This window comes from Falco punctatus (assembly GCF_963210335.1).
Source record: "Falco punctatus genome assembly, chromosome: 7".
Lineage (NCBI taxonomy): Eukaryota > Metazoa > Chordata > Aves > Falconiformes > Falconidae > Falco > Falco punctatus.
Genome location: NC_137587.1, coordinates 70,641,203 through 70,653,423, shown reverse-complemented (window position 1 = coordinate 70,653,423; position 12,221 = coordinate 70,641,203). Strand labels below are relative to the sequence as shown.

The window sequence follows — 12,221 nt, the reverse complement described above, 5'->3', positions numbered from 1 at the left end:
TTGGAAAGGCGCCAGTCACTTATGACAGGAGCTGAGCAAACAGCAAATGTTAGAGCTGGTTTTGGAGTTGCAGGAGAGGGCACCGGCCTGAGCCCACCTGCCTTGGTGGGCGCTGGGGCTGGGGGTCTCCCCTCACACTGCTGCCAGGGCGAGGATCAAAAGGCGTGAGCTGCTGGGGACTGGGCCAGGGCTGGGGACCGGGCCAGGGTTTGGCCCTGGCACAAGGTGCTCTTCCTCTTCGGGGTGGGTTCACGGAGGTAGCTGTGAAAGTGCGAAGTAGGCTCCGGCGTTTTAATTGCTCTCCAACTGTGCATGTAAATCAATGATGTGCAGATGTAATTGGGCATGCAAATGTCACTAGAAGGCTGTTTACATGTGCAGTGTACATTAGGGGAGCGTGTATGTGTGCAAAGCAACACTAAGGATATTAGTAATAATTGCGCTTCCAGGGTGTCCGGGTGCTATGTCCGCTGCCTCCTCTTCTCTGGCTCTGGCCTTCGGGGAGCAGAGCTCCCTCCTCGCCCTGCCCCATGCCAGATCTCCCCTTCCTCGACCGACGTGTTTGCTCCCCAGTCCCTGCCCAGCCTCCAGCAGAGCTCGGCTCCCTCCCCCGCTCCCCAGCATTGCCTTTCCCTGCACGGCGTGCCAGGCTGGCTGCAGCCCCAGCCGAGGCATGCCCACCTCTCTGCCTAGCTCACCAGGCAGGGGCCAAACCTCTTTTAAACATTAAGGTGAGGAGCCCATTTCATCCCCACCAGGCACCGTGACCCTTTCCGTTAGTTGCCAGGCATCTGTGAGTCAGCCCCAGCGGGACGTCTCCCACACCACCTTCCCGTCCTCCTTGTCCAACACAGCCTTTTCTTTCTCTGCGTGGGCATCTGACACGACCCTCATGTCCTCCATGCTCACTGTGGTCTTCAGGCCCTCTCTCCTTTGTGTAAAGATCTTTAATCATTGCTCTTTGTCCTATTGTGTGGCTCCTATTCTTACACCAAGCTGTTAAAAAGCTGTCACTGTCATAACTTCCTTGTCCCAGAAATTATCTTTCATCTCCTGGATGTGGGCTACAATAGACACTGAGATGCTTGATATTATTAATACTGTCTGTATATGTGTCAATGAGCTTAAGAATTTAATGGAGCCTTTTCCCACAGCCTTTCAGCCAGCGTGTTTGGGCTGCTTGACAGAGCAGTCAGGCTATCAGGCACTTGAGTCAGGCTGACATTAGGACATGTGCCCTCTCTCCACAGCAGAGTGTTTCGGAGCAAGGGCTAATTTCCACAGCCTGAGCTCGAACAGGGCAGGCAGTGCCCTGGCAGAGACCTGGCTGAGCTGGGCTGGGGCAGCCCCTGTGCTCTAGCAGCTCATCTCCCCTTCGGCAGCACCTGCTTGAGGGAGGCTACAGAAAGGCCCTTTTTTTCCCCCTTTCTACCTGTTCCCTGCAGCATCATGGAGGTCCTGTCATGATTTGGCATAGGCAAGGCACGATTTCAGATAGGCAAGGCATCTCCAACCTCTCACCTTGCTTCAGCTGAGCAGGGATGCCTGTGGGTGGGCTGGGCTGCATCTGCTGCCAGAGCAAGCAGCTTCCCAGCAGGCACAGCTGGGCATGGGCAGCGCGGGGGGATCGCCCTCTGTGGCCTGCACAGCCCGAGCCCGTGTCAACAGCGATGTTGCATGGCTCCTGCCACAGCTGTCCCAAGCGGGTGGCTGGTGTCGAAGGATTTTTGGTACATTGCCTCCTTCTGCTCCAAATCAATCAGCTGACCAGGGCAAGGAGCAGTACAAGACAGTACAGAGAGAAACCATTATGATAATACTTGATAACGATCCTCAATTTCACTCAGGAGCAGCCGAACAATGCAGGATTTGGACTCCCTCCAGCTGATAATGAGAAGCCACTGGACTGACTCAGCCTGCTGTGAGGAGGCATCAGTACACATCCAGATGGCCATGGGGATGGGGGAGCAGGAATATCCTGCATTGCCCCTTCATCCCACTCCCCCCACACACACCCTGAAATGTCACCACCTCCAAGGAAGAAAGCACACGTGATCTAGGAACACATTTCTCCCCTGAGTGACTGTGTCTGCAGGGGCCAGGTGCTCTTGGGCATCCTCAGGAACAGCTCCTGTTGCCCGGAAGGCGGCGTCCCCAAGGCGGGCAGGGGAGGTCTGTGTGCATGTGTTGTGCAAGGCACAACATGAGGTGTCTGGGGCACTTTTCCATCCCCATCCCAAGCAGCCAGGAGGTTACAGCTGCCTTCTCTGGGGACTGGTTAATACTGGGCAGGATGGAGGAGGCGGCTGCCGGCCAAGCCCAGGGGAAACACAGGGCACCCTCCCCTCCTGGTGCGCAAGGGCAGGGTGGGTGCAGACCCTCCCTCTGCCCATGCTGCAAAGGGAGGAGGCTGGCGGGGCAGACAGCCGATCTGGCGTTCCCAGAGCTGGTGCTGGCAGTACTTCAAGGTGTGGTACATCTTATCTCAGCCTGGCATTTGCACGTATTTTCTCAGCTCAGCTTGTTAAGACAAAAGTGTGAAAATTTGAAAGAAAAGGAAGTATAATAATAATGGGAGTAATTAAAATCCATCTCCCTCCTGCCAGCTCGGCCCTTTCTAGACCTTTTGTGGGATTCCTGGACACGTGCGCTGAAACCAAGAGAGATGAGCACATCCCAGCTAGCCCTGTTGAAGGGCAGGTCTGCTCCCTGCTGCCCAGGCGGGAGGCTCGGTCCCTCACGCAGTGTGCAGGTGCCACCTCTCTGGGAGGGAGCTCAGAGCAGGGATAAACTCCTGCCTGCAGAAGGGAACCATCTGCCACAGCCCGTTATCATCTGAGGATGGCAGTGGCAAAGACTGGAGCATCTGTCTGAGGGATGAGCCCCCGCAGATGGACACCCAAATGTTCTTGCCGCTCCCTGCAGGTTTTAAAGACGAAAATGTTTGATGAGGGCTTGTGAGCGGAGCTGCTATCTGTGGTGTCCTCTGCAGCCTGGGGCTACAGGGAGGTCAGGAGGGGATAGTGACGCTTGCAGGACAGGGATGCCCCTTGAGTCATTCCATGCTGCAAGAAAGAGGTTGACCCAGTTGAGTGGGTCTTTTTGGCCTCCCTCAACACCTAGGGTTGGTCTCCAGAACATGGGGGAGGCCAGTGAAGGTGATGGGAGAGGGTAAAAAAAGCGTATCTACTGCAAAGCTGCCAGCTGCAAATAGATAGGGATTGTTAGCTGGGACAGGAGAGGACAGTAGTTCCAGTGAGGTTTGGTTGCATGCTTCTGGCTTTCCCCAGCACTTTGTCACCCATGCTACACCACCTCAGGGACCTGAGCAGTAAGCTCACCCTTACCTCTAACTCTGAATGCCCCTCTACAAAAGTAGCCCCTTGCCAGGAATGGTAGCACCCAGTTATTCTGTTCTTTTTCCCAGTGTCCCATTGATGCCCTTCTCCCAAGTAACATTATGAACTCACCCCCTCTGAGCCACATCACTGCTCCTCTTCAAGCAGGACCTTCATACCCAGCATGTGTTAAGGGTGAGCTGTGTTACCGTCCGCATGTGAGGTGGTCTCAGCCCTTGTGTTAATTGTGGTGGTGAGATGCTGGCCAGTGGTGGCCCGTGAAGGGCTGGGGGCAGCCTGACAGTTCCAGGTGGGTCTGAGCCTCTGGTGCTGTGCTGCTCACTGGTCCCTGGGGAATGTGCCTTGGCCTCACCCCTGGGCAGCTATCCTGACTGCTCACTGCTGTAGCAAATGGATACACCAGGGCTGCGTGACGGCAACGTTCTGGGGCAGGGAGGCCACAAAGGAACCGCCAGCACAGAGCTTACGATGATGGGCTGGCAAATGCAGAAACGTGGGAGCCTTCGGGGCTTCTGAGCAGGCGCTGGTGCAATTCCTGCTGCAGAGATCAACAGGGTTTGTTGCTGCTAGGATCTGCCTTTGGCCAAGGCATCCTTGGGGCTTTTGCAGTGAAGGACATGTTGCCATGAGGTGGGGTGAGAGGTACCCCTTTGCATTTGGAGGAAGGGAAGAGCCCAAATGGCAGCGCGGTTCCTTAGGGAGACAGGCGTACTGGCTCCTCTTAAACTCTGGTGCCATGGATAGGGCCTTTGTGCTCCTGTGCTCAGCTAGGAGAGCCGTTATTAAGTGATGCTTGCTTCTCGCCGTGCTCCCCATCCTCCCCATCACCTCACCCCACTGCTGACCAACGCGCACCACCCTAGCTGGCAAAGCAAACCAGGGCTCTGCTCCTCTACAACGGCTGGTGAGCCCGTGCTGCCCTTGCTTCTGCTGCACTGCTCCCTTCGCTTGCCCGAGTCAGACATTGCACGGGGAGGTTACAGAAAAGGCAGGTTTTGCGCAGGACTTTTCTATAGGAGAGGTGTGCGTGGATGCCATCTTAGCTCAAAAGCTCATCTCTGGTTCTGCGCCGCCGGGGTGGGGACGGCAGCAGAGCCAAGGTGGGAAAGGCGGTCTTGGAAGGCCCCCTGCTTCCAGGCAGTGCATAGCATCGCTCTCCCGTGGCCACCAGTGCTGCTTGCGTGGCGTAGTTGCTGTATCTTTGTGGAAGGGCTGAGGGGAAATTTCCCTCTCTCACATCAGACGATGCCAGGAATGATTTGCGGGGGGGTTATTATTGAATACACAGTGCCCTGCACTTTACTGGAGCTTTAACCATGGGGGAAGCATTAAAAACAGCATTCGGAGCTCTTAGCCTGTCTTTTGTCCTCTGTTTGTTTTTTCTGGCCGCTTTCAGATTGCCGGCTTTGTCTGTGTTTGTGAAGTGCTGTTAACATCGATGGCATCGCTGAAATAGCCATAATAATAAGAGGCATCGATCTGCACTGAGTAAAGGTCTGAGGACCACTGAGAGGGGCCAGGCTGAATTTCCTTGATGTCGGGAGCAGAGTGTGCATGCACACACACTATGCTCTCACCTCCCCGTCTTTCTTGCCATGAGGATCCTTTGCCCGAGCCCACACAGGGCTGTGTGCCCGACGGGCACCCACCCCCCAGCCCAGCCAGGGTCTGCGCCCGCAGGAGGAGGCGGCAGCCCAGGGGTGGGCAGGAGTGCCGAGCGGGAGCAGGGAGCTGGAGTGATTCAGCCCTCAGCTGGCGAGCTCGCAGTGCCTACCCTTTGTTTATTCCTGCTCCGCTCAGAAGCTTGTATGTGCTGTGCGGGAGGATAACAGGCTCTGCTGCGGGGAGGCAGCGGCTTCTGCCGGAGTGCGGAGGGGGACTCGCATTGCCCTGGGTTTGCTCGTAGCCCACTGCAGGGACACAGAGCTTGGGACAGCCGCCGTGTCCCGTGCTCCATGGCACATTTGGTGGGCATTTGGCCCAGCTCTGGCACGCCTCCCGGCAGGCTGGGGGGGGCTCATCACCCAGGAGAGACCTGGGGCGAGCACAGCTCCGCTTTCGCAGGAGGGAGGAAGGGAAGCCTGCCTGGAGGGATGCTCTGCACGGGAATCTCCACCCCTGGGCTTGGTTAAATGGCTGGTGGAGGAAGGCCAAGCTGCCACCTTCCTCAAAAGCTCCCAGTGGCTAAAAGAGCCGTCCAAGGGAAGGCTCATGGGATCCAGCAATGGGACTCCCGCAGAGCCTCTGGCCCCAGCCGGTGCCAGGCCCTGGTGCAGCGGTCTTGGGTCTGCTCTGGCCTGTGGCCAGCCACGCTGCAGGGACAGCTGGGCAGGAGCAGGACAGAGCGGGAAGTGCCCCAGGAGAGCCCTGAGAGAGGAAGCGGGAGGGGAAAGTGCACATTAGAAGCAAAGTTTGTGTCCATTACTGCCGGAGAAATCAGCCTCCGCTGAAAGAGCCAGTGCTGGGCAAATCTGCTAATGCTGCTCGATAAATCAGTGTCCATTATGGAAGGGGTGAAGCAGTGGGCAGCATCAGGAAGCTGTGCACTTAGTCCTGAATGAGATGCCACCAGCTTAGCGTGTGCTGAGCCTCTGAGGAAGCCTTTGGGATCCCCAAGTCCCAGATCAGTCCTCAGAGGCGTGTGGTGTCGTGTGTCGTTCCCCCCCCCCCCCCCCCCCCCCCCCTCCTTGCAGCCCTTTTCCTCTGGGGAGGGGGTGCAGTGAAAAAAGAGGAGCAAAACGCTTTGCAGAGGTGGCTGCTGTAGGACGGAGCCTCCGAAACCTCCAGGGTAGCCGGGCACCTGCCCCCGGCGGGCTGGGGCTGGGCAGGGGCTAGGCGCCGGGGCGAGCGCGGCCCCTGCGGGCAGCCAGGCTGCGCCCCGGGGGCTGCACGGGGCTGCGGGGGCGAACGGCCCCGGCCGGCCGCGGAGGCAGGTGCCACGACCCCCGCCCTCCGGCCGAAAGCGCCGCTGCCCGCGGGGGTCGGGGGGCTGCGCCCGCCCCCGGCTCCCCCCTCCCAGCCGCGCCGGAGCGGGGGAGGCGGCGGGAGGAGGGACCGGCCGCCGCCGCCGCTCCCGTCCCCGCACCGCCCCGCGTCCGCCGGCGGCTCCTCCCGGAGGGGAGGCGGGGGCCGGCGCGGCGGCTTTGAGCGCGGCCCCGCCGCGGCAGACCCGGCCGGCGGCAGCGGGGCGAGCGGAGCCCGGGCCGTGCCAGCCCGCCCCGGGGGGGCGATGCCGCCGCCCCGCAGCGCCGCCGCCGCCGGCCGCCCGGGGGAGGGGAGGCAGCCGGGGGCCGCGCGTCCCTAGGGCGGCCCCGAGCGGCCCCGAGCGGCCCCGGTGCCCGGCCCGGCCCTCCCCGGGCTCGGGGCTGGGGGGCGGCTCGGACCCGGGAGCGCCGGCGCCTCTCGTGCTGCCGCTGCGGAGAGGGGGAGCTGCGTTACTGCAGGTGGAGGCTTGGCGGAGGGGGGGGGCGGGGGAGATGCCATTTCTGACCGAGGGAGACCGCCGGCGAGGATGAGATGCAGGTACGCGGGGCGGGGGCGCTGGAGCGGGGGGACGGGGGCTGGGGGAGCGGGGGGGGGGTCCGTGCCCCCCAGGCCCGGAGCCGTGGCGCTGTCCTCGGGCCGGACCCGCGCCGAGGCTCGGGGCCGGGACCTCGTTGCGGGTGCCCGGCTTGCACCGAGGTGCGGGTACCGCGGGGAGGGGCCGGCGGGGCCGGGGGCTGCCCGCCGCGGGGCGTGGGGCTGGGGGAGACGTGTGTCCTGCTGTCCTCCATCCCCTCCGGTGCTGCTGCCGCCGCCTTCGCCGCCCCCCCGTGCCCGGGCGGCTGCCTGCTGCTGAGCCCCCTCACCCCCCCAGGACCCCTGCGCTGCCCCCCGCAGCCCCTCTGCAGCCAGGCGGGGCTGGGGTCCCGGCCACCCGGGGCTGACTCGCCCAGCTAAGGGCTGGGGCTGGGTGATGCTGAGGGGAGCACAGAGCTGCATCCTGATGTGGGAGCTCTCCCCCTCCTCCTCCCGGTAGTTAGGCAAGCCGGTCTGGAGCAGATTACATATTCAGGTAGGGTATGGCCGGGACAGCGCTCCCTGCCAGGGCTTGCTGGGGAGCAGGGGGATCAGCCTTCAGGCAGGCTGTGCCCGGCTCCCCGGCCCGGAAGGGTTAATTCAAGAGGAGGAATGGGCCCTCTGCCTGACCCCGAGGCAGAGGCACGAAGGGTTAAATACGGGCCGGGAGGGCTCGCCAGCCCTGGGTGACCAGGCTGGAGGCAGGAGCCATGAAGGGGGATAATTTTTCTGGGTGGGGGCTAACCTCTCCATCACCAGCCCCCCAGCCTGGAGGCAGGTGAGTCGGGGCCGTGGGGAGTTACTGCCTGATGGGATGGTCCCTCAGTCGCCGGGGCGGGGGTTCTGGGAGCGCTGAAGGGTCCCCCAGCCTGGGCTCAGCCCCACGTACAGGAGCCAGGGAGGAGAATGGCAGATGCTGGGGAGGGTCAGGCTGCCAGCATGGGCTGAGCCTTCGGTTTGCGTCTGGCAGAAAAAAGAAGGGGTTCATGTTGAAGGGGCTTCGCAGGGCAGATGGATTTTGAGGATGCCCAAGAGCCTGCTGGCCAGAAGGGCTTTGGGAGCCCTCCCGGGCAGTGCCATTGCTTGTCGCGCTCTGATGCTGTGTGTAGGTTATCGGATTTTTCACCTTGCATCTTGGATGTATAAGTAGGCTGAGCGAAGGGTAGAGGCATGGTTTGCTCCAGGTGCTGGAGGTGCCACCTCCGAGAAGAAATAGGAGTGTCGGTGCCGTGAAAGTGATTTGCACTAGGAGGGAGGGATGGTGGGTGAGCGTGGGCACCGGTGGGATGAGGTCTCCTCGCCGCCGGTACGTGCTGTTTGGCGAGCTGAGGCTGTGCCGCCTCTCTCTGCCTTCACTAGCCCAGCTACCGCCTGAGCAGTCGCCATCCACGGTCCTTCCCCAGCAAACGCCCTTTCCAGCAAGCGATCCTGCCTGCAGCAGGGGACTGGTGTGACAGCCCCACGCTCGCACCCAGCAGAGCAGCTCAGGCATCCCCAGGAGCAGCCCCGCTCCACAGATCTGCTCCTTCTCCCTTCTGCCTTCATCTCCCCTTCCCCTGCACCACCTACCGGAGCCCTGCTCTGAAATGATATCCCTTCCCCAGCCCCGTCCCAGCCCTCCCGGCAGCCTTAACCCTTTCCTCGCTGCTCTGCCACTTGCAGCAGCCCTGACCTGACCTTCCAGCCTGCCGGAGCAGCAGCGTGGAGGTGCCACCAGCCAGCCCACCGCCACGGGGGTGCAGGGGTCTCGGCAGAGCTGCCTGCGCTGCCCAAGCCATCCCACCTCAAAGGCAGCGACCCCAGCCCCACGCCAGCCCCATAGCCCAGACCTGTGTCCGACCCCTTTCCTCCATGTCCCTTCACTGGTTTCAAGCGCACGCCTTGTCCCTCTCCTGGACCCCTTGCAAGTGCCAATGGCCAGTGACACCTCGTGCCTGTGCCAGGTGCCACGGAGCCGAGGGACAGCCTCACTGTCCTGGTGCACAGAACCTGTGCCGTTCCCCTGCCCGTCTCAGCCCCCTGCCCATCCCAGCAGCTGGGCTGGGTCTCTGTGGGAGGCGATGTCTGGGCTGGCTTTGCCTTCTCGCCTGCTGCTCCTGGCTCCTTCCTGGAGCACGTAGCTTGGTAGCTTCGTACCAGGGAGCAGAGGTGTGCTCTGCAGCTCGCCGAGCAAGGCTGGTGAGCAAGGCCCAGAGGGAAATGTGTCCCCGGGCTAAAGCCTCCGTGTCTTCCGGACACACCGGGGCCGTTTTCCTGGTAGCCAGGCTCTTCTGCTCCCTCCCCAGGGCCTGCACTCTGGGGCAGGGACAGAGGCTCCCTGGAGGCAGCAGTGTCCCTGGTGGGCGCTGTGCCGGTTACCAGGAGCAGGAGGGGGCTTCTCCTCCTCTCTGGGCCATGCCTCCCTGGCCAGCAGCTCGGGGCAGCGGCACCTGCCTGCACCCACGGCAGGCTCCCACGGGATGGGCAGGAAGCGACTGGAGGAGATACTGGAGCTGAGTTTACAGCACCTGGGGAAGAGTCAGGTTTTCCAAGCTTTTTTGTGGAGGCACTAACTACAAAACCAGTGGTTATACTTCTGTAATACCGTACCATACTGCAGTTACTCTACACCTATAACGTAGTTAGTCTGTGATACCTCTAATGACCACTGTTTCATAGCACTGGAAGGTTAGCAGCGTGACCGGATGACTTATTATTCCTTTAGTTTGCTACTTCATACAGTCACTGTAACGATGCTGAAGTTGATACTGCTTGATGTATGTAACAAGTATAAAATCCTGTAACTTGAGGTTTTATTTCAGGGGTTGATAAATCACTTTCTAATAAGGCCACAATGATAGTGTAATTATAGTGTAATTACAGTTGCTGAATTATAAAGCACAACTGAACCTACTCTGGTTCAATGAGGATTGATAACCTCATCAGGTGTTGCCTCACGTGCGTGGTTGTTGCTGGGCTGTGATGGGCCTGGGGGTGTTGGACGGCTGCTGGGTGCGGTGACAGCTCTGGGGTGACACCTGTGTCGGGGCTGGAAGTTGGACCCCGTCCTCTCAAGGTAGGGGAGGACGTGTTTGCAATGGGCACATCTCTGTGAACGTCCTGGTGGAAAATGAGACTCCGCCGACTCTTTTGTGAAGCTTCAGGTGTGGAAACGGCTGGAGAGACACTTTTCTGTGTCACCTCAGAAGAGTCCTGCCAGCCCTTGGGTCCCCCTTGGCTTGTGGCCCCTTGGGCAGTTTGCTTGGGCAGTGCTGGCGCTGGGGTGGATGTTAGTGGTGCCCTTGGCTCTCCTGTGGTACATACTCACCCTTTATGCTTGTCACTGGCCACCGTGGCAGTGGTTCTGGGCCAGCAAGAGGAGGGCACAGCCGGCAGCGCAAGTCACGGCACAGCTTGGTGAGGCGGGTGTTTGCCCAGCTCTCAAACACATCCAATGCACTGAGTCAGCAGCTCTCCCCCATCCTCTGCTAAACCCCGGGAAGGGAGCAGGGTTTGTCCTAGCATGGGCAGAAATGGCTTTGGGTGGGAAAAGAGCTGGAAGAGCTTTTCAGGTAGTGAAGAAGGCTGGGATGGGAGAGAAGAGGGCTACAAACGCTTAACTCAAATCAAACAACCCAAGAAAAATAAAGGGAGAAAGCAACTGAAGGCCACAGCCTCAATTTTCTTCTGAGTCAGTTGTCTCCCTCTTCTCTCTCTCCATATGTTGGAGTTAAAATTGGAGCTTGCGGGGGGGAATGGCTGCATGGCGAGGGATCTCCACGCCTTGGCCGCATGTCCCAGCTCCCTGCGACCCTGGCTGGGGCCGTGTCTTACAGCCTCTGGGACAGTGTCAAGGCCTGTGTGATACAGAGAGGGAGAGGAGCAGCTGAGGACGGGGCTGGCTCGGGGAAGGGGGGAAACACCAGCCGTAGCCCCCCGCAGTGCTTCCCCAGCCCCAGGGCTGCTGTCAGCAGCGCTGCCTCTGCCCTCCCTTGGCGTGGCGAGCCAGGAGAAAGACGGGTTGTACAAAGGTGGCCGTGTCTGAGTGGGCAGCGTTAATTGTCAGCTTGACCCAGGCAATTGAATAAACGCTGATAAATGCCACAGAGGGGCCTCATCTCTTTAGCCCAGGCAGGGAGCACGAGGCTCCCTCCAGCCCTGAGAGCAGCAGGTTGCACTGGCTGGCTTGGGAAGGGGGGACCGTGGGGGGAGCGCCCAGCTTGAGCAGAGACACCCCCCCCACCGCTGGAGTTAACAGCTGTGCTGGGGCAAGACACGGGTGATTCCCACCTCTCAGGAGCAGCAGTTAGGAGTGAGTGACAGAACCCGCTCAGGCCATGCCTTGCCCTGCCGAGGGGACGCGCAGAATGCATTGATGCATTGGCAGCAGCACGGCCATGGCGGGGGGAGCCCTGCCATGAGCCCCACCAGCGGCTCAGTCCTCCCTCTGGCCTCGCCAGCACCTCGGCCACCATCCCTTGTCCTCCATGGCTCCACACCCCATCCAAACAGCACCTCCTAACTAGCATGGGACCAGGCTAGGCAGCAGGTCAGCATCCCTGTTGTGGGGGCCAGGGAGCTTGGCTTCGTTTCACTCGTTCTCCTGGTTAAGCACAGAAGTGGTGTCTGTTTCACCACCCTGCATGCTTTCTTCTGTGTTTTTTCCCACATGTGTCTCTAAGCCGGTCAACCTTCTGGTGCCCACGGCATCCTGCAGTGGACATGTGTCCACACAGAGACATGACTCTCCTGGGTCCCAGAGGAGGACCCATGTGTCTTGGTCAGAGGCCAAAGGCTTTTCCCACTGAAGCTCTCCTGTCCCTTGTCTCAGGGCTGGGCTTGGTGTCCTGAGCTGGGGACAGTCCTGTGGGCGAGCTGGAGGGTCCCCATGGGGAGTGGCGACAGGCTGAGGAGGTGCAGGACTAGGCTGTGCCTCCTGGGACACGGTTCCAGCAGTCCAACATTGTCTGGGTGATGCTCAAATGGCAAAATACCTGCTGGCAGTCATTGGGCTGGGCCGATCCCTGCGCTGGGGGACAGGCTGGCCACTGCTCCCTGCGCGGTGTGCCCATGAGCACCCAGCCCCTGCCCTCGCTGCTGGGGAGTCCCTGGGCTGGGCACCCATGTGAGCCCTGCCCCCCTGCACAGCCCTCACTTCCCTGGCAGCCCTCCCCCACCACGCCACATTGCTCTTAGTGATCTCAATAGGACCCACAAATATTTTTTTTGTCATTTCTGTTCTGTTTCTGCATCAGAATGCAAAACATTAAATACCACTCTTGTAATTATGGTTAATTTCATAACCAGCACCTTAATTGGATTGGT

At 60.4% G+C, this 12,221-nt stretch overlaps 1 protein-coding gene across 4 annotated transcripts in view; it reads left to right on the top strand.

The window, feature by feature from the left end:
- The window catches only part of LINGO1 (leucine rich repeat and Ig domain containing 1), a 176,516-nt gene that overhangs the window by 151,948 nt on the left and 12,347 nt on the right, over nt 1–12,221 (top strand). Inside the window, exon 1 of one of the 4 annotated variants that reach the window (XM_080395437.1) lies at nt 6,051–6,881. The exons of 2 other annotated variants lie outside the window; for them this stretch is intronic. In XM_080395437.1, coding sequence (XP_080251563.1) covers nt 6,876–6,881 — 6 coding nt within the window. In that variant the 5' untranslated portion in view covers nt 6,051–6,875. Of the gene's footprint in view, nt 1–6,050; nt 6,882–12,221 lie in introns of those variants that run through there. One more of the 4 variants, XM_080395438.1, reaches the window with a different exon arrangement.